We start from the raw sequence: 22,537 nt of genomic DNA on the forward strand, positions 1-22,537 counted from the left end.
TGATCACTTTCGCCCTAGACGTTGTTTGTAGTACTAGACTACCTGGACCTCTAGTTCTCCAACTAATCTCTCCCGGAATCCTCCGAACCACAGGGACCTTTAGGGATGAAATGTCATGCGACCCCGTGTTGGGCCATGAATGGTAGATTTTCACTAATGTGAATTAATTTTAAAAATGCTCGCGATAAAAAGCAATTCGTACTAATACATAGATCACCTGAAATAACCCAATTGATTAAGCAGGAAGCTCCAGAGATAAATGGTTATCCCAGTCAAGATTGGATTCCCATAAATTCTGAATAAACTTCTTCACCAAAATAGTACTGGAGTAATTAATCCTAGTAGACCGTTAATTTGGCCCTTTCACTAACAATTTCTCTCTTTGTAATGAATTGTGTATCGGATCGTCTTTTACCAGTCGCAACGTATCATCAGAAGTATTCCAGCAGATACCTTAAGTCTTGACAGACTGTTTGCTACTTGGTACATCATCTTTTAATGCTCTTTGTCTATATCTTTAGAATTCGACAGCCACTCATGCAGGTTAAACCCTGCTTCATTGAGTAATGATCTGGAAGTTTCATAGAATTCAATCAACTCAGTATCAGTATACCTACCCAACAAAACATTATCTACATACAAACTATTATGTAAATCTCTAGAAATAGTACAATCGTTTAAATCTAGATGATGCTCATGTTGTTGCATTCAGAATAAAAGGAGAACTTTTGGCTCCTAACAAAATCACGTGAAACTTATAAAAACAAATTCACTCTTGGCATCTTGGGGATTGGATAGCCACATAAATCTTACTTCATAAAGATGATGGCGATTATATAGAATATGCAAAAATGCGTTCTCTATATTGGTGCAAAATCTGTAGCAAAATAGTCAATTGTTTATGAGATTAGGACCCTTTGAAAGATAATCATTACAGACACATTCGATTGAGCCAAAGCAGTGTATGATATTGTGCGGCTGGGCGCTGTTTGGTGAATAAAAACGTGACGATATCTACCGTTTCGAGAATTACCTGCTTACAATAAAAATCTTGGGTATAAAAAAATCCATATTCAAAATAACCGTATGACCAACACTATTGGAACCTATATAGAATGTCCTTATAGTGTTTAGACCCACTATGGTGGTAATCCCATTATTCAACATACTAGGGCAGAATTTTTGAAAATTTTCAAATTATCTCCAGCACTATTGGGTATTAATTAGTCAGCACTGAAAGGGTTTATGAGCATGGCGTTTTTTCTTTTTTACACAGACTGTTTGGCTTACGGTTGGTTCAGATTGTGACCGGGGCATATATTCAAACTTTGTTGGAAATAGTTCTCATCGATGTGCAATTACAGCTCGCAAGATCTTGGATGAGAGGTAGGATTCTTTCATTTTGACATCACAATGTATCCTGAAAATACCTTGGAAAGGGTGTCCAATAAGAATGCAAAAGGGTTGTTCCAAATATATCAGCAACTTACTAATATATATATGTATGTATGTATGTATGTATGTACACGTGTACGTACTAGATATACACATACACACACATACGCACACATACACACACATACGCATACATACGCACACATACACACACATACATACGTATATATATATATAATCCTGAACATGCATTTTCGTATCAAGTTTATAATCAGGCGGCTAGGTGGAATTTATTTAACCATTTCAGCACATTAAGTTTGACTACTGTAAATTACTAACCTTCTTAGAATATTTCAAAAAGAAGTCTTGAGTTCTGCAACTGGTACATAAAATGGGTGTGACCCTTTAAAAGGGCCCCAGTCTTTGTTTTAATTTATGAATATGAGTGTTTTGCAGCTGGCAATCGAGTGAAGCCTTACCTATTGATAATGAGCCACTCATGACTGTTTCAATTAGTGCTAATTATCGCTCTCATTTAACAATTTATGCACAAAATTCAGGTTAGTTTTGATTGATAGCTTTAAGTTTAAGAATGAAATGTTAAGAATGTTCTACTCAAGACCAAATATTTTGGGGCATGGCTCATTTAAGACCCCAAACGGCTAATGGTCATGCCAATATAGATATCACATATCCAGATATTGGTTCTCGGGCTTCTGTTATCAAACCTTTATTCTTTGTCTATCTGCCTGTGTATCTGTCATTCAGCTACTTAGCTTCGTTAATAGTGGGTCAATCTTGATGCGACATGGGTACAATGTCATTATGGTGGTCTAGTTGTGCTGTGCAAAGAATGGGCCATTATGGTGGTCTAGTTGTGCTGTGCAAAGAAAGGGCCCAGTGCACCACCTAGTGGCAGAACTTCAAATAGTTGTCTTGAAAATATTTAGCTATTGGCCAGGTACAACATATCCTAAATTCTATGAGAACTGTCACTTGGTTATTTTGGAGTTTGCATTTGAGCCCTAGAACTGTTATTGCCTTTGGCTTGTTGGTAGATGGCCTGATTGAAAAACTAATGAACAAGAATTATGTTCAAAGAGTACACTTATATTTTCTATCACTAATCATTTCGTTTATTCAACAATTTAGGTACAACTTTCGAAATAGTCTCGGTTTATAGTTTTGGATATGGCAATCATGTTTCTTAAGCACTATTGGAACATCTGTCATTCAAGACCACAAAAGGTCAAGGGTTTGGCTATGATATAGGTTACTTACAAAAATGTTCCATCAATATGTTGCCCCAGTATAGATGATAATGTACAGCCTGATACAGAAACAGCATGTCTAGTTCTGAAGTTAATTGCAATACTAAACTTTACATATTTAATTTAAATGTTATATCCAGATCTCTTTTGTATCAGGACTGCTTATTGGCCGAGATCGAGTGAGCTTAAACAAATGCGAAGCGAATAAACATCGTATTTCAAGTACGGCCACTTATGTCAACAAAATCTATCACGTTTTCCTCAGTCTAAAAGCTCTAAATGTTCAGGGATTCGACCACAGGGGTTGCCTTACTGGTTGGCATCCGTATTTCTATGGATTGTTACTAGTTTTTAGGCCAGCCGTACGCTGAGCCTATTACTATACAAATGGAGCGAATTTAAGTGACATGGTTTCTAGAGCCCTTAGACTGTGCAACTGAGGATATACTCATACAAATCGTTCATTAAAGCAATCCATACACATCCATCTCCATAACAGATATCTTAAATACATTCACAAATCAATCCCAATTCACTTGTTTCGTTCTGTTCCCTACTATGTTGATACAAATGCAGAATAATATTACTTTTCTTATTTCTGACATACTGTACATGTTGTAAATATTGTGTTTTTTTCCAGCTCAATGAGCATTGAACTTTTCGGTACGAAATAAAGAAATTGAATTAGATTATCAATTCTCCAAATCCTGGCGACCTGATTTGGAGAGTTGATAAAATTTATAGATGGACGGCACCCGTAGGACGTCCTTTTGGTAAAGACGTATATGTGGATACAATGATGTGACTTTTTAACCAAATCTGACAAAGTCAGAAAAAATGACGTCACTTGACGTCCAGTTGAAGTTCATGGGGATTTCGGAAGTAGAATTACATCACACCAATATCCGGCAGCCCATAAACTAAAATACGGCAACTTTTAAGTCGGGATTTCAGAAATGATTCATTTTGTGAAATTTCGACCAAGATTGGGTCAATGAATAGTTTCACAATCAACCACGTTGATCGAACGAGTTGAAAATAGCTGAAATTCCCTTAGCAACGGAGGCAAATTCATAATAACTAACTGCACGGCGGTTCAGCATGGCGCAGGTTCGAATCCCGGCGAATTACGCTCTTGCACGCCGCACAGTCAATCCTAGCCACAGCACTGAAATACGTTAGTTTTATAAAATTTAATGAAACTGGGGTGAAAGACGCGTGTAGAGTCGTATGATTTGCTTCGGCACGGTACTCTCGAGTGCGAGCACTGAGTAGCAACATCACGGTCGGTAAAACATTAGTCTCCGCCCCTTCTTATGCCAAATAAGGAATTCGGTACCGCTTGCCACGTGCACTGCTTATTTTGAACCGTACATTGCCGGTACTCGTCATTGCAGAGGATAAGAAAAAAATGAACATTCTTCGCCAAAAGAAATCAATTTCTCTACAGACATTTGTATTTCCTACTTACTCGATTTTTTTCTGCAGAAAATTATTTTCGAACTGCTACATTTCAACGCGTATTCCATTTTTTTCTCTTTAGAAGGTATAATTGAAAAATGCGTTGTCTTCCTTTTATTTTCATTTTCAAATGAAGCTAAATTTCTAGCCACCAGGTCAAAATTCTTCCATCTTGAAAAAACCCCTCAGTTTCACCATAGATGTCATAGGTTACATTATGGTTTCACGATCACTTCATTTAAATCGAAATAGTATTTTTTTTAGCAGACAGTAAGGGTAATTATGAGACTATATTCAATTAAAAAATTTTTCAAGTTTTTTTCTCGCAGAAAATATAATTTTATTTGATGTGTTTCCTCAATTTTCTAATCCTATATAAGCCCAATTCAGAAATGAATCAACCTTGAGTAACAGTTTCATCTTCTATCCTGCCATCCCTTAACCCTGGCATTAGTTTTGCCGCTAACTTAGAATTGATTCAATTTCTTCATTAATTTAATGCTTTGGGCCCGCTACAGTACACTACAGAAAATATCATTGACAATTAGTCCTGGAAAAATAGTTTTTTCGCAAATTGCATGGATGACCTTGATATGCAAAGTTCGCCATGTGCTGAAATTGCAAATTCAATCAAATTTTATTCTGCAAAAAAGAAATCAAATCCAATTCAATTTTACTTTATTGAACAAATATAACATCAAATCCAATTCAATTTTGTTTATTGAGCAAATTTCAGAAAATTCTGATCTGTTCCACATTCAGGTCAATGAGACCAAGGGAAAAGATTTGTCTGAGGTGTTTGTTCCTGCCAGCTCCTGTCTGTGCTACTTATGAAAACATGATTGTACTACTGTGTAAATTATAGGTATTGACTCCGTCCGAGCTGGGAGTGTGTTATGACAAATATAACCTTTAGAACGCATAATTTGTCATTCTATCAGAAGCTGACAGGCTGGCCATAGTGCCCCTTGGGGCTCTTGTTCTCAGATGATTATTAGACTTTGGTGTGAGTATTCTATGTTCCAGCAGCTAGAATGTTAGCTGTTCTTGGTTTGACCCTTGAATAGATCATTAAATAGTGTATGAGATTGATAAATACTCAGTGTCTGGTACAGTTTTTGATTAACACTTGATTTCCTTACGAGAATATATTTTTTTTATGCCCCCGGCTCAACTTAAGTTGAAGTGGGGCCTCTAGGCTGTTAATGTCGATTCGATTCAAATTATGGCCACCAGGGGGCCAACATGAAAAAAGATGCTAACAGCCTAGCGGCTGCAATTGTTGACCGATTCATTTCAAACTTGGTACACAAGTAGGGTATCACTTGGGCCTGAACCCTATTTAAAATTGGGTGGATTCGATTCAAATTATTACTAGAGGCCCCAATTGTTGACCGATTCAAAATATGGCCATCAGGGGAAAAGAGCCTTGAGGCTGCAACTGTTGATAGATTATTTACACTTTGCACACATGTTCTCTAATATCATTCTTATAGAAATAATTGTGATCATGATATTTCTAACGCATTTACCACAAAAACTTCACGTGGCGGTGAATTTCAGGCTGGGGGCATTCTAGGCTTTGCCTCATTCTAGTTTCATGTGAAATGTAGAGGAAACTGAAACCAACCTGATTCTGTCTATAACTTATCTCTGATTTTTTTAAGATGCGTCGATCCTGGTCAGATGTGTTTCCGTTATCTTGATATCAATGGTCCATTACATATTGGAGGTGTACCAGTTTTCAGTCAAGATCCAAGATTACATTCACACAGTTTTGTTGGCTGTATAAAAGATTTCTATATCGATGGTATGCTGTTGGATTTTAATGAATATGTGGCTCAAAACATGACTACTGAGGGCTGTTTGAAGAGGAGCAACTTTTGTTCATCTAATCCATGCAAAAATCTAGGTAAGCCAATGTTCTATAGTTTATATATTTTTAGTCATGTACCCTCTTCCATGAATAATGTCAACCTCGCCATTATTATAATCCATTTTATACTAGTTTCTTAGTGATAATCATAAATTTGATAAATTTGTCAGCACCAATAACCAGGTGATACTGTAGGAAATTGCTATCAGAAAATTGTAGGTGAAGCCAAAATCTTGAATTGCCACAACTTGACTGCGAAATGATAACTTTTAGCAAAAGTTTTCTCAGACATTTCTAGTGAGAAGTAGTTCATAAACGAATTTCTATGATTCCACAATGCTTCATTTGTCATTCTCTGTGAAGATACTTCACATGCATAACATTGGTTTTTAGTATACTGCATGGACCTTGAAAAATGATTGAAAAGCAACACTTCCCTGTGTACCAACCCAGTGCTCCAGAGTCCATATTGCGTAGATTACGGGAAAAAATTTCGAAGATACGTGGTAAAAAACATTTTTTCAGTACACAGTACAGGAACGAAAAGAAGTTACGTGGCAATAAATGAATTGTCAGTATATACAGTTACTGTTGTTCCTATTTGGGTCAGTTAATTTTTATCATTTCATAGATCGATGAAATTATGGGGGGGATGGTGAGGATGATGGCATCTTGGGGATTGATTGGTATGACCATAAAAGTGTTTCCCGATCTATTTTTAAATCATTTTCATAAGCAGCATGTGTATACAAAAAAGTTTTATACTGTTGCCCGACCGTGTCTCTGTGGATATATGAATCTACATTATTGATTTTTCACCGAGTGTTGCTCGTGTAATGCACTATCTTCTATGGCATCTAAACGGCAAAAGACCCATTATCACTGATTTGCAGGCAAATTTTCCAATTATTATGCCCCGGCTCAACTTAAGTTGAGTGGGATATATAGATTTACCCGCATTTGAATATCCTGTCGCCGCCACCGCTGCCACAAGTGATGTTAACAGCTAAAAGGCTGCAGTTGTCGACCGATTTATTTCAAACTTGGTTCACAAGTAGGGTATAACTTGGGTCACAACCTTATGTAAAATTGGGTCGATTTGATTCAAATTATGGCTACCAGGGGGCCTACATGAAAAACGACTTTAACGGCCTAAAGGCCAAAATTGTTGACCGATTTATTTCCAACTTGGTACCCAAGTAAGGTATCACTTGGGACAGAATCCTATTTAAAATTGGGTTGATTCGATTCAAATTATGGCTGACATGAAAAATGACATTAACGGCCTAAAGACCGTAATTGTTGACGGATTTGTTTGAAACTTGGGACACAACAAAGGCAGCAGTTGGAGCTGAACCATATTCAAAATTGGGTTGATTTGATTCAAATTATGGCCACTGTTTTAAAGCTTTGTACACGACTAGGGAGCGTCCAGAAATTATGCACCTCAAAATCTCCCGTTTTTCTGACCCCCTTGTACCACCTTTGTACCAAATTCACTGACCCCCTCATCGGTACATACCATGGTACCCATGACCCCCCATTCCCCAATTATATTGATGAAAAGAACACAAATCAAAACAAAATATAAAAAATATAGCCTACCTGATTCCAACAAGTGCGTGTAAGATCGATACCGATACCTGGTATGGGGAATTCCCAGCTGAAGTCTACTACAAGTCACTTGAACAAACTTAAAGCTGATAGAACACCAGTATCGGCTATTTTCATTTGAGTTTGGTGCTTCAAGTACGTACCAAGATTGATTAATACCCCCCTCCCTCAAAGTACGTACTTTTTTGCTGACCATCTCCCCCATGTACCACTTTGTACCAAAATTCAGTAACCCCCTCCCCCAATTTGAGGTACATAACTTTTGGACGCTCCCCTAGGGTATCACTTTGGACACAACCTTGTTAAAAGTTGGGTTTTGATGCGGTTCGCATTATGGCCACCACGGGGGCGACATGATAAACGACGTTAACAGTATAGAGGCCGCAATTAATGACCTATTTTCTTAAAACTTCAAACACGAGTAGGGCTTCACTTAGGGCAGAACCCTATTAAAGGTACGTCCAAATTATGGCCACCAGGGGAAAACAGCCTGCAGGCTGCAACTGTTGATCAATGTTATTATTATGTTTAGGCCAGCCGTAGGCTGAGCCTATTACTATACAAATGGAGTGAATTTAAATGACATGGTTTCCAGAGGAAAGGCTCTTTGACTATGCCACTGAGCATATATTCATATTAACCATTCATTAAAGGATTATCCATTCTCCAAACCATATGAGCTTTTTCGCGAAAATCTGAACGCAAAGATATCTGTTTTAAAAAGCCGCAGAGATCAGCAGGTGTTCACGTGAATCCGTGGTATCGTCTACCGTTTTACTTCCGGGCTTTATTTTAAGATTTGAAATTGTATTTTAAGAATGGTTTCTGTGAAATCTTTAGTTGATTTGGTTTTTGGGAGGAATATTTTATTTGCACTACAGAAAATATCATTGACAATTATGGAAAGTACATGAAAAATAGCTTTCTGGATATGCTAATTAGCCATGTGCTCAAACTGCAAATTCAATCAAATTTTATTCAGCAAAAAATATCAAATCCAATTCAATTTCACTTACTGAACAAATAAAACATCAAATCTAATTCAATTTTATTTTACTGAGCACATTTCAGAAAATTCAATTTTGTCCTGCATTCAAATCAATAAGACCAAGGGAAAAGTGTGATTTATGTGAGGTATTTGTTCATGCCAGCTCCACTTGCAGTTTGTGGTACTTATGAAAACACAATTGTATTATGTAAAGGTATTGACTCTGAGCTGGGAGTGTATTTTGGCAAATATAACCCACAGAATGCATCATTTGCCATTTTTAGCTCTTGAGGACCTAGAGAGCTTTTACGAGCGTGTCGGCATCGTGTCCTGTATGTTTGCCACAAACAAAAGCACACCATTTTCACAGTCATTGAATTAAGAAAGATCCGATTAATGGGGTTAAATCCGCTGCAAAAATAGATCTGGCAATTCAAGATTATTTCACATTATATTGGGTTGAATGGTGATTGAAGTTGATCACAATGATATTAAGAAGATTTTTGAATAATATTTTATCAATAATTTGTTTTTTTGCTAAAATAATTATGGGAAAGCCATAGAATGGCGTACGTTTCATTGGACTAGATGCCGTATACGTGCGAATTTCAAATGCTCATTGCTGGTGAGGATGTAATTATTTCACTCTTCCTCCATAGGTATAGTTTCATTTTAAAACCTGGTGATTGTTTTGATTGACATTGAGGTGTAAGCGAATATAACTTACACGAGGCCTCCAGCTGTGTGCGCAGAGTGCTACACGACACACAAGCAAGCTCGTTCAGTACACTACTCAAGGTGATGCTGTAACGCGTGCACGTTTGACATGAAAATAGGCTGAAGCAGAAGATGAGCGCTGTGTTTTCTGTTCGATAGAATTTGTAATAAATTGTAATTTCTTGTGACCTGAAAATACTAAGCAGCAAAGTATAAGGTCTGTCGAGGTAAATTTCAGTATAACCCGACTTCTAGGGTACCGAGAAGTGAAAACTTTTTTCTGGGATTCATTGAAATAAATTTTATTTTTGATAAAAACGGCCGACCGACCCACTGCCGACTATGAGCCATGGATGTTTGAATTCAAGTGTGCATCGTGTGAAAACATGCCTTGACATGTGACCTAGTTTAAGTTTTCCAGGAAACTGGCAGTGTTCCAATAAGCTGCCATTCATTCTAATAGTGACTATATCAAAACCGCGCACATATTCAATGTACTGTTTCATTTTTAACACAGAGATGACGCTCTGGACAATCTACGCTATTAGACAAATTTCCCGTGCACAACGTAGATGATTTTTTGCGATATTATATTCATGTAAAAAAGCCCAAAGGTGAAAAATCTGTTTATTTTGCCCAAAAATTGCAAAAAAAAAAAATTTCTACCTACCTACTGACTCATCCTTGTTGAAGTTGAGTCGGTGTTGCAGCAAACAGACAATTATTTTGGGATGGCCTTATTTGAATATTTTTTTCATTTTGTGAAACATATTTTTTGAAAATATAAAATAGTTTCCCTGCCGCGCCTACCTGTACCCTACAAAATTTTGGACGTGGACCGTAAACAAATGTATATCTTTGGTCTTATTTGACTACAAAATAATTCTTTAAGAAAGATAAAATACAATATAAACTTGTGGAACTTTGATGTGACGAACTAAAAAGATTTTTCAGGCAATGCCCTTATTCCAAACAACCTCTAGCTTTCAAGGTAAACCATACTTTGCCCATGGGCAATTTATTTTAATGAATTAAACTTTATCATAGATTTTCATTTTTATTATCCGTCCAATTATTATCAAAAAGTCCTTGAAAGTGATACACATTGGTCAGTCAATCTTTTTGTACTATAACAGGCCATAATCGATCTGACGTATTTTTTCCTGCCACTGTCTGAGGTGCCCAGTCTTACCGTAGTGCCCGTAGACCCAGTTCCACAGTTCCGAGTTAGGATTTGACTCCCAGTTGAAACATTGAAAATGAACTGATTTTAACTCAGAGTTAGCTCTAACTCACAACTGTGGAACTGGATCCAGGGCAGTTGTTAAAGCAAACAGATACGCATAATTAAAAGAGTAGTTGAATGAATAATGTGTATATGTTTTCATTGATATTATAAAAAACTGTGCCTCGAGGTCCTCTAGTATGAAAAGCTGACAGGCTGGCCATAGTGTCCCTTGGGGGCTCTGGTTTACGCTTTGTACACATGTTGTCTAATATCAGTCTTATAGAAATAATTGTGGCCTCAATATTTCTAACGCAATGATGATTATTCCTGAAGATGACTATTAGGATATAGTCGAAACGTTGAATAAACTACTATCTCGAAGTTTCATTTTCGGACTTTTTATTATCATTGTGGGATTCTCTCCTCATCGCGTCAACACGGATATTGTGTTTTACCTATCGTGATTTACCACAAATCCTGTAACTTCAAGTGTGGCAATGAATTTCAGGCCAGGGGTATTGTAAGCTTTGCCTTATGCTACCTATTTTCAAAGGTTTGTACATTAATGATGCTGCTAGTCAGAAAACCCAGTATTGCTGCTTTGCAGCTATTTTTGATGGAGTTATCTTAGAGTAGAACTGGTTTCTATCTTTCAGGTGAATGTTTAAACGTTTTTGGAACATTTAAGTGCAAATGCTCTAAAGGATTTGGTGGTCATGACTGCTCTATTGGTATGTACATATAAGATTGGATCATCCATAACTGAAAACTGTTGCATTTGATTTTTAACAGGGAGAACAGGAACAAGTCTATTACCCCCTATTTGGCTATAGCATTCAATTTTCTGTAATGTCTGTAATGGTATCTTGTGAGGGTTTTTCGGCTTCTTGGTCAGGTATATAATAGTCATTAAATTGACAAGTTACTCGGGCATTTGCTCGGCCGAGCATAATTGAAGAAATTTTAAAAAGTTGTTTACTCGGCCGAGTGACTGATCCAATTTCGCTATGTCACTCGACCGAGTAATTGTAATCTACTCACCAAGAGTTAGAATATATTTTGCGCTATACACGGTACATGGGAAAAACCCATATATTTCGTGACAAAATCAATGATACGATACAATATTGCGATGTACTACGTTTTGCGTTTTTTTAATGATTTGACGTGACCTATATTTGCCGTTATAACGCCACCAAAAAAGAAAACGTGAGCAATACAAGACTCCTAGTATTTATTCTGAAAACTTTTTAAGAAAACGCAGTGCTAACGGTTAGACAGTATCGGTTTTGATAACAGCCAGCCGCAAAATAGGTCTACTGGCGCAACGTTTTTAAAGCTTTATTTTCATACAATCGTGACCCTCTCGTGACTGGTTCAGTTCAGTTCAAATAAACGGAATATGGCTTTTAATTATTTCTATCTTTTCTAAAGAATGGGTCGTATAAATGTCAAGCTTCTTATTTTGCGTGGCCTTTTATTCACTTAAATTTAAATTCTCTGCCTAGTGATGACGCCAGAGTCTTGCTCACGAAATTAGTGTATTTGAGCAAAGTTGTTAGTGGAATGCGTTCTACCAACCAACACTGGGTAGATGAATCATGTTGTTTTCAGTGGTGGCCTGAAAACCTGCCGTGGAAGAATCCCCGATGTGATATTCGTCCCGTGGAGGCGCGCTTCGATCCTTACACAGATGTTGTAAAGAGATTTTGCAGATTGGCGTATGTTTTTCATAGATGTGAAAACTTGACAGGTACGCAAAAATAAATGTTATTCTAATTTCTAATTTGAACTTGCTATCAAAATTGTTCGAAAGCAAAAATCAAACAATTAAGAGTATAATGCAACTGGAAAAATGTCCCATAAGGTAGAAAAAATGCCCTAGTCTATCATTACTAATTTAGTAAATTTCCCATAAAAACATCAAAGAACAAACTTGGAATTGTGTAAATAAATTGCACACTAACCTTAAAAAAGAATTCATTAGGTGACCGTGAGAATTATAGGCCTAGAATTTTGGGCATTAATTAATTTTGCCTTTTGAGAACTCATTCGAACTCATGCATGATACATCAAATTTGAGAAGATTTTAATTTAGTAATAGAAATGATTAAATCAAACAAGAGCCATTATTTGTTATCAAATTTTACGGATTTTCTGGAAATTTTAGCTACTGATTTGAGATAATAAAACTTATGGCTTGCGTCTTTTCTTTTTTTGAGAGAATTTATCTTTGTTGTTATAAAGAAAATCCTTTCAAACAAAAACCCATATGGTTTCACCGTATTTTCATAAGGCCTGTGGCTTATTGTGTATGGCTTATGTTCTGGCAGTATTGTTTCGTCTTTCAACATCTGTTTATTAGTGGGAACAAGCAGTGTCCTTAACGCTTATGTAATTGATATAAATAGTCTACACACAGACACATTGCAACAGGGAATCCTGTGATCAATAGGCGCATAAGGCTATTATTACAAGCGTGCTGTATTGTAACTCAGCGGAGATGAGTCGCGCGTATTCTAACTTATAAATGTTTAAATTACGAGTATAATAATAATATATACCTACCTACCTACCTACCCATTTTGGTGATTGCCCCGCCTGAGAAACATTTTTTCTTATGTGGCCTTACATGTAATTAATGAAAAAGCCTTATTGTTCTAATTATACATGTACTTTAATTGTGAATGTCAATGTGAATACCATATCAATTTCAGATTTAGTTGTCTCGGCACTCCACTCTACTGAAATGTCAGAAGAAGGAGGCAATAAGACGTATGTCTTGGAAGAAGATGGAGAGGACAGAGGAAGAGGAAATTGACTGAAAAAATGCAGGATTACAACCAGAAGAAAAAACGTATTCACTAAACCAGATTAACCATATTATTATTAATCATATTACGTGTACTACAAATGTATTATAATCATTGTAAAATTTATTCACTTAGTGTATGTGTACATACATTATGTTTATATTTTAGTAAAATTCAATTCATAGATTCAGATATCAAATTTATTATACATTCGTTCTTTTATCTCGGTTTTTTATTGCGAGGAACAAAGCAATGTGCCGCATAAAGTTCTCAGGCTTAATATATGCTAACTGTGATTTCAGGCGAACCAAGCCACCATTTGCTTGTTTGTTGTCTTGGCTGTTGATATTTATGACATCCAACTTCGCTTTGTATAAGTCAAGAGAGTATCCATCGCAGCACCTGTAATTACAGTAGATAAAACATATTAAAAATGTATCTAAGAAAGATGATTCACTCATGAATAAGTTTCGTATGGACAATTTGTCAACTGAAGTGAAAACACTTACCTATTCAAACAGTACTGATGAAGTTTACAAGCATTGTCGTACACGATAAGGTTAGGAGGTTTCGAAAACCTTTTCTTGAAGATGCTGAATGGATGATTCGGCGATTCGTGACTTTCCATAACCTGAAAATGATAAATATTTTTCATCTTTAAAAATCTATTCCCATCCGACACTAGATTACTCAATTTCTAAGGTTTTTCTTACCTGAAATCCGTAATTAATACCATGAAGACAAAACACTGTAAATATTCCTGGAGTCAGGACTCTGTGACACTTCAAATATTTTTGACACCTGTCTCTTTCACTCTCCCTACAATTACTTCTAGCTTTGTGTGTTGTATCCATTTTGTATGACGCATCTCTGAAATATTTATGAGCAACTGTATTAAAAACAACCCATTTCATGTAATTCTATAACTGAAATGAAGAATTACTTACTTACATAGCGATAAAATATTTACAGATTCAGTTCCATTGCTTTCTTCCTATTCATCCGGATTGACAGCACTTGGTAATAATATTTTAACTGCTTTGCAGTGTATACAGTAAGCATCGGATTGCTTTCCATAAAATGACTTCACAGGTTCACTTAGACTCGTTGATAACGCCCGAAGATGAAGCTTGTTACTCTCTCCAATAAAACAGGTACACGTCAGTAACGAGCAGGATTCATCCATATGTGTGAATCTGAATTCTTTCCTAACTACACAATGTTGAGAACTTTTATAATCCGCCAATACAAAAGCATTATTTGAAATCATCCAGAATTTCTCACTTCTTTGAAAATCCTGCATATAATTGTATTCCAGTTTAATTACGATACTGAGGAAAGACGATGAACAAACATCTCTGAAAAGTCAAAAAAAAAGCTTTTTACTACAGTAGTCCAAACAAAAAAGCTTATGGTTGTAGGCCTATGCGAAATGTCACAGAATTGTAAGGTACATTTTTGTAACCTGCATTAATGTTAATTTTTCTTTCATCCTTATTGGTACAAATTTCGTATATCACCTTTTGTATCATCATCCACAACCATGTAAGATTTTATGATGAATAAACATTGATAGATTTTAAAATAGCCCACTACTGAGTGCTCGGATGATAATTCTGACCGAGCATTCGTTTATTATTCTCACAATACATGACCCAATATAAACAGAACCGAATCATGGGAGTTACTTCAGTTCATGGGAGATAGTGCAGAGTGAAGGGGTCACAAGCTTACATCGTAGCAGATTTCGAATTTGATCAAACTTATCAAGTAAGTTATGATAATTAGGATTAGGAAAACCTACGATGTATTGTAATACTAGTAGGCCTGTTGTTATTTATTGTTGGTTACTTACTGCAACATGGTCTGGAGATTTTCCTCCGGTCGTGGAGTAGATGAGTTTTTTAATCCCGGCGCTCTTGTATTATTTGATTTTGAAGCACATGATGAAGTTCTGCCGTTTCGACGGTGTTACAGTTGATGAGATCGTACTTTTTCGTTTTTCACGTTTCTTACAAGGAACTATATTAGCGTTGCGTGCTTGGCGAGGCATTCTCAATCAATTATCTTGAAGCGAGCGCGACAGTGGCCGTGCGTGAGGAATACGGACCGGACCAAATTCAATTTAATTTTATTTTGTGAACCGATTAGGTGGCACCCACAGACATTTTATGAACTAATTGTTTGCTCGACTGAGAGGGTAAGAACGAAGTTTACTGATATCTTGGCCGAGTGTGACTGCAGAATTTAATCAGTCACTTGGCCGAGTAGATTGGCGAATTCTTACGTTTGCTCAGCTTTTACTAAGATCAGCCGAGTGAATTGTCAAATTCGAACAATCACTCAGCCGAGTAAACAACTTTCTGATATAATGCTCGGCCGAGCATATGCCGGAATAACTTGTCAATTAGGACCATATTCTTTGTAGAATACCTTAATTTTTTCCTGTGTATTAACATTTAATTCTGTAGATGATTATTGTTATCAGCATTGGTTGCTTCATGCCAGTGCAAGTAAAAGGGATCGAAAGTCCATAGTAAAAAAAGCGATGTTTCTCATTTTCATTGAAAATTCAGATTGAAAGTCTTTTCAGGTAAAATATTAGATGCAGCCAAAAATTACTCAAACATTACGTTTCGATTATTCTCCACAACATAGCGTTGCCAAATTTTGAAGTTTTTTTATCACATTTTTGCTTGTTAGTTATGTGGTATGTGAGAAGGAGTTAAGCAATCGTGTAGTGGTACATTCCTACTCATATTGCAGAAGGAATGAAAAGAATAGACTTTTCTATATCACTAACTGATTTCCGATGTTTGAAGCAGGATAACTTTCAAAATTTTATGAATATTTCATTGAAATGGGAGTGGTTGTCATAGATCCCACAAGCTCTCTTGGAAAGCGCTGCGAACAAACCATATTCCATGACTGGTTAAATAAGATATATGCAAGTAATCTAGTCTTCTATATGTAACGCACTTGCCGGAATGTTATTGTCCAACGTGCGCCGTGGGAACAAAAAAAAGTAAATAAGAAATCCTCGCTAGCTACCACAAACCAACTGAACCACAATTAACAATAAATTGAAATATGATTAGGCCAAACAAAATATGTATTCTGTTTCTGGTCAGCGCGCATCGATCTAGAATCCCCGCATCAAAATTTTTTTTCGTAAACAGAAATCGGCTCTGAAATTCGCGCTAGCGCCAACAAGTCGCTGATGTCGTCAAACGCAGAAGTAAAACGCGGAAGTTTAGTCCATCTATCTATTCATTGCTACTGTCTGATTGTGAATGAAAACCGAAAGCATGTTGATATCGATGTCAATTTTAAAAGGGCCGGCTACTATATGTCCGTTCGGACTTGTTCCTGTCGACTAATCCATCACACTCGATAGTCAAATGTAGGAACATTTAAAAAAAAGATACCGCATCATTTTCTGCAGAAGGGCCTGACCAGAAACAGAATATATATTTTTTTGGCCTTACGCAGTTTATTCATGCAGCAATAGAATAAATCTTCATGTAGCTTGGTGTGAATTACTCTTAGAATCAAAAGCAAATACTAATCAATTTTGATTTTAACTATCAAACCTAAATTCAAGAAAACACTAACCAACCACAACCTAATCAAATTTCAAATGAAACAAATATAACAACAACAATGCTTATCTACTCTGTGTATATGTGTATCAATTATGCACTACAAATAATCATTAACTTATCAGTCCCGTATTTGAAATCTGTGTAGAAATGAGGTCTCATAGATAGTTACCAAACGTCTTTGGCAAAATTATAAATAAGTTCCTGCGAAACAGAGTGAAATATTGGAAACGTCCAGTTCCAATATTTCTATCGAACGAACTCAATGAGTTTGCCACGATTTCTGCTTTGATGAATCGCCAAATACTAACAGTTAACTTCAAATGTGATCATCCAGCAAAAGTTCTGATAAATCTCTTGATTCCAGGAGTGGAGAAATTATATGAAATTTCTCAAATTCTCTGTTTTCAGAACCAGTTTCCTCACAGCAATAATTTAGCTCATTCCTTAATTTAAATATAAATCCGCGGAGGATAAACTGCTTAATTTGGGGCTAAAAATGTTAGATAAATACTTGTATTCCTTGGAAACTTCGAAAAAATAGTTCCAAGGAAAATAGTCCCGTTCGAAATCATGAAATGGCATATTAGTCTAGCAAAAACTAGTTATTGAGGCCTAGTCTAGCTATTGAACCCACTTGTACTATTACAGAAGAGAGCTGTAAGATTAATTTCTCATTCAAATTACCTAGCACATACAGATCCCATATTCAAACGTTTAAAAATCTTGAAACTCCGCGATATTAATGACTTACAATTAGCTGTTTTCGTTTATAAATTTGCCAATTCCTTACTACCTGCATCTTTCAACGGTTATTGGAGATCAAAATTCCAAATACACCGACGTAATACTAGGAAAAAGTTCGATTTAGAAATTGATAAATTCAAAACCCTAAAACGAAAATTTTTGGTCAAATTGTCCAATTGGTCAATTGCACCAATCCTCTGGAATAAGCTACCAAATTCGCTTAAAGAAAAACCTAGTATTAATTCGTTTCGTCTTAGCTATAAAAAACTGAAGTTTTCCTTATAAAGCTATTTTGTGAGCTGTTCAGATGCTCCAATTATTCCTAATTCATCTATTTCTGTGTGGTGTGTTATTATGAACATGTGATCGAGTGTGTGAGGGGTATGTGTGTTTCCGCGTGTATGCGTACGTCTGAGTGTGGTATGAATGTAAGGGGCCTTGCATACATAAGCATTTTTTTGCTTCTCCAAGACCCTGCCCTTTTATTACAACATGAATATCACGTATAGACTAGACCTTAACACTAGTCTATGCGCCCATGATGACACTTATATATAACAGTACCCTTGTATTCTTTTATATAACTTTGTATGCATAATCGTGTTATAATTCGAGGGAAAATAAAAGGTATTAATCGGCAAATATTGCCCAAAAATCTCAAACTATCAACAGTCCATTCGCCAATAGACCAAATGATAATCAGATTATTCCTAAATATCAGTTAACTAAGATTTTCCTCAGAATTTCTGAAACTACCAAAAAGATTACCAAATAAGGATATATCATGTGATCAAATGATAATCACTAAAATGAACATTAATCTGGTGATGAAATTCAACTACGCATTGAAAAAGATAGAAACATCAACTTGGAACGTCTCAAAAAAGTGGTGAAGCTTCTTCCCAATCATGGGAAAAAGTAGGGATTTTTGACAGTGTTTAAGTGAAGCAAATGATTTCATTGACATGGTCACAAAATCCCTCAAAACTGAAAGAGTATGATCATAAATCATCGAAATTGAATAGATTCTATCATGAATACCTTAATAACGATCTAAAATACAGATGTGTTTGGCAGTAGTTAAAATTGTATAAAGCAATGCGTTGTTGATATTGTAGGCCTTGAGGAGTCATCGGAATCTCGTCGAAATTTGACATTAATCGCTAAATCAAACAGTCTGTCGGTCAGCACTAATTAAAAAAAGGGGAATTGAAAGAAATTGAAGCCAGAATCAATGCTCAGTCGGATCATATAAAGAATATGTGAACAATTTGACTGTTTAACAGATGCATTTTTCACATGTTCTTCATATGTTGTTTCTGTCTCTCTCAATGCATCGATTTCCCATCTTCTTGTTGGATTTGTTACATTTGCTGTAATTAACCTCATCACTTCCGCAGATAATGTAACGTACCTCACCAGAATTCAAACCCTATGGCATCAATCAATTCAAATAAGAATGGTATTAGAGGCTGTTAAAGTTACTAATCCTCCATCTATGTGTAAAAATTGGAACTAAATTGAGGCAGACTATAGGAAGCCTATAGTACGGTTACACACCAGGGGTGTAATGGCTCACCACACCAGCAATTGTAGTAAACATATATATTTGCGACGTAAATATATGTCACAAGTGGTTAAAACATTTCTAAAAATTACATTAGAGTTGAGGTGAGTTCTGTTTTGTCATGGATATTTCAGAATTTTTACCTTGAATGTCCTTGAAAGGTCCGGGAGTTTAACTTCTTACCAAGTGTATGAACCCTGCCACAGACTGCAGTGGATTGAAGCAGCCAACTGGTTCCTTTAGCGTTTCAGCAGAGAAAATTGCAATCCTGACGGGTATGCTTGGGTTTTGGGAATTCTGTCAGAGGGTTATTTCATTCGGGCCCCACTGCAGCACTCGATGAGAGAAATCCAGTACACACTTATGATGCAGGAAGAAGTCATTCCCCAACAAGCTCATTGGCTATGACCATGGGTACCTGGAATTCAAGAGCACCTAGTTTAAGGGTAACATCAACTGCCCACTTAAAGTGACAAGGCCTGCCCATTTTCTGTGGTAGGGTTACCAACTACCGATTTCAGATCACAAGGGTCTTGGCTCCTAGGGCTAGCTTCCCAGAATGAAAATCTAAGAACAGTTGCTGAGGCTCCTGTATCCAGGAGGATCGACGCTGTGGCCCTCAAGTTCACCTAACCCAATAGGGAATATCAACAAATTCAGGTTCTGGAATTTCTCGCTTGATTGCGCTAGTCAGAACCGGAAATTGGTACCTAAATCCGCCATGTTCTAGTTCACTTGCGATAAAAATCTGGCGCTTCAAAGCATTATTTTACTTACTATATACATTGTCATGAGTAATCCTTTAAGTATGATATCATGTGTTGGATTCGATAAAATTCCGCTTCAAACGCTAAAATGTAAAAAAATTACTAAGAATCACAAATTTAGCGAAGCAGCTGATTGAAGTAAAGACTGGTGCTGGTTGTCATCACTTTGTTGTTGAGTGCATGACTCTAAGGTGAATTTATTGCAGCCTACACTGATAGATATAAATAATACCATGAAATAAAATTGATTTTAGAAGGACTGCAATCGTAGATCCATAATCATAATGAAAATGTGAAAAGTACAAGGACTCAACCGACAATCAAAATTGGGGCGCCATGTGCTGTCACCATGTGATACCCGCCAACCAGTCTTTACATTGTCAGCTGTCGCAAAATGTTTTTTGGTAACTTTAGGACATTTATTAGGGTTTTCTGACTTTCGTCGAAAACCCTCTTGAAATTCTGTTGATTATTATTATTATTATATATTTTCCGCCGATTTCGTCCAATAAAATTCATCTTCATTCAGATTGGACAACTGACAGCTTCGAAACGATATGTATAAATTGATACTGTAGAAACGGTCTCTCTGAACCAACAGATTGTCTGAATGTACTTTCCATCCTATTTGAAACTTAAAATTACTTATTAGGTTACTGTAAATAAAGAATTGAATTGAATTGTTAGACAAGCACCGGCGAAATAACAGTTTGTGACGTCATTTAGTAAGTAAATAAAGGAGGGCTCGCTGATGTCGTCAAACGCAGAAGTAAAACGCGGAAGTTTAGTCCATCTATCTATTCATTGCTACTGTCTGATTGTGAATGAAAACCGAAAGCATGTTGATATCGATGTCAATTTTAAAAGGGCCGGCTACTATATGTCCGTTCGGACTTGTTCCTGTCGACTAATCCATCACACTCGATAGTCAAATGTAGGAACATTTAAAAAAAAGATACCGCATCATTTTCTGCAGAAGGGCCTGACCAGAAACAGAATATATATTTTTTTGGCCTTACGCAGTTTATTCATGCAGCAATAGAATAAATCTTCATGTAGCTTGGTGTGAATTACTCTTAGAATCAAAAGCAAATACTAATCAATTTTGATTTTAACTATCAAACCTAAATTCAAGAAAACACTAACCAACCACAACCTAATCAAATTTCAAATGAAACAAATATAACAACAACAATGCTTATCTACTCTGTGTATATGTGTATCAATTATGCACTACAAATAATCATTAACTTATCAGTCCCGTATTTGAAATCTGTGTAGAAATGAGGTCTCATAGATAGTTACCAAACGTCTTTGGCAAAATTATAAATAAGTTCCTGCGAAACAGAGTGAAATATTGGAAACGTCCAGTTCCAATATTTCTATCGAACGAACTCAATGAGTTTGCCACGATTTCTGCTATGATGAATCGCCAAATACTAACAGTTAACTTCAAATGTGATCATCCAGCAAAAGTTCTGATAAATCTCTTGATTCCAGGAGTGGAGAAATTATATGAAATTTCTCAAATTCTCTGTTTTCAGAACCAGTTTCCTCACAGCAATAATTTAGCTCATTCCTTAATTTAAATATAAATCCGCGGAGGATAAACTGCTTAATTTGGGGCTAAAAATGTTAGATAAATACTTGTATTCCTTGGAAACTTCGAAAAAATAGTTCCAAGGAAAATAGTCCCGTTCGAAATCATGAAATGGCATATTAGTCTAGCAAAAACTAGTTATTGAGGCCTAGTCTAGCTATTGAACCCACTTGTACTATTACAGAAGAGAGCTGTAAGATTAATTTCTCATTCAAATTACCTAGCACATACAGATCCCATATTCAAACGTTTAAAAATCTTGAAACTCCGCGATATTAATGACTTACAATTAGCTGTTTTCGTTTATAAATTTGCCAATTCCTTACTACCTGCATCTTTCAACGGTTATTGGAGATCAAAATTCCAAATACACCGACGTAATACTAGGAAAAAGTTCGATTTAGAAATTGATAAATTCAAAACCCTAAAACGAAAATTTTTGGTCAAATTGTCCAATTGGTCAATTGCACCAATCCTCTGGAATAAGCTACCAAATTCGCTTAAAGAAAAACCTAGTATTAATTCGTTTCGTCTTAGCTATAAAAAACTGAAGTTTTCCTTATAAAGCTATTTTGTGAGCTGTTCAGATGCTCCAATTATTCCTAATTCATCTATTTCTGTGTGGTGTGTTATTATGAACATGTGATCGAGTGTGTGAGGGGTATGTGTGTTTCCGCGTGTATGCGTACGTCTGAGTGTGGTATGAATGTAAGGGGCCTTGCATACATAAGCATTTTTTTGCTTCTCCAAGACCCTGCCCTTTTATTACAACATGAATATCACGTATAGACTAGACCTTAACACTAGTCTATGCGCCCATGATGACACTTATATATAACAGTACCCTTGTATTCTTTTATATAACTTTGTATGCATAATCGTGTTATAATT

At 36.2% G+C, this 22,537-nt stretch overlaps 1 protein-coding gene across 1 annotated transcript in view; it reads left to right on the forward strand.

Annotated features, from left to right (window-relative positions):
* LOC141902107 (cadherin EGF LAG seven-pass G-type receptor 2-like) overlaps positions 1 to 22,537 on the forward strand; it is a 161,393-nt gene that overhangs the window by 14,989 nt on the left and 123,867 nt on the right. The window contains exons 7-9 of the mRNA XM_074789748.1: positions 1,277 to 1,386; positions 5,795 to 6,039; positions 11,207 to 11,281. Coding sequence (XP_074645849.1) covers positions 1,277 to 1,386; positions 5,795 to 6,039; positions 11,207 to 11,281 — 430 coding nt within the window. The remainder of the gene's footprint in view (positions 1 to 1,276; positions 1,387 to 5,794; positions 6,040 to 11,206; positions 11,282 to 22,537) is intronic.

This window comes from Tubulanus polymorphus, chromosome 3, assembly GCF_964204645.1.
Source record: "Tubulanus polymorphus chromosome 3, tnTubPoly1.2, whole genome shotgun sequence".
Taxonomy (NCBI): Eukaryota; Metazoa; Nemertea; class Palaeonemertea; order Tubulaniformes; family Tubulanidae; genus Tubulanus; species Tubulanus polymorphus.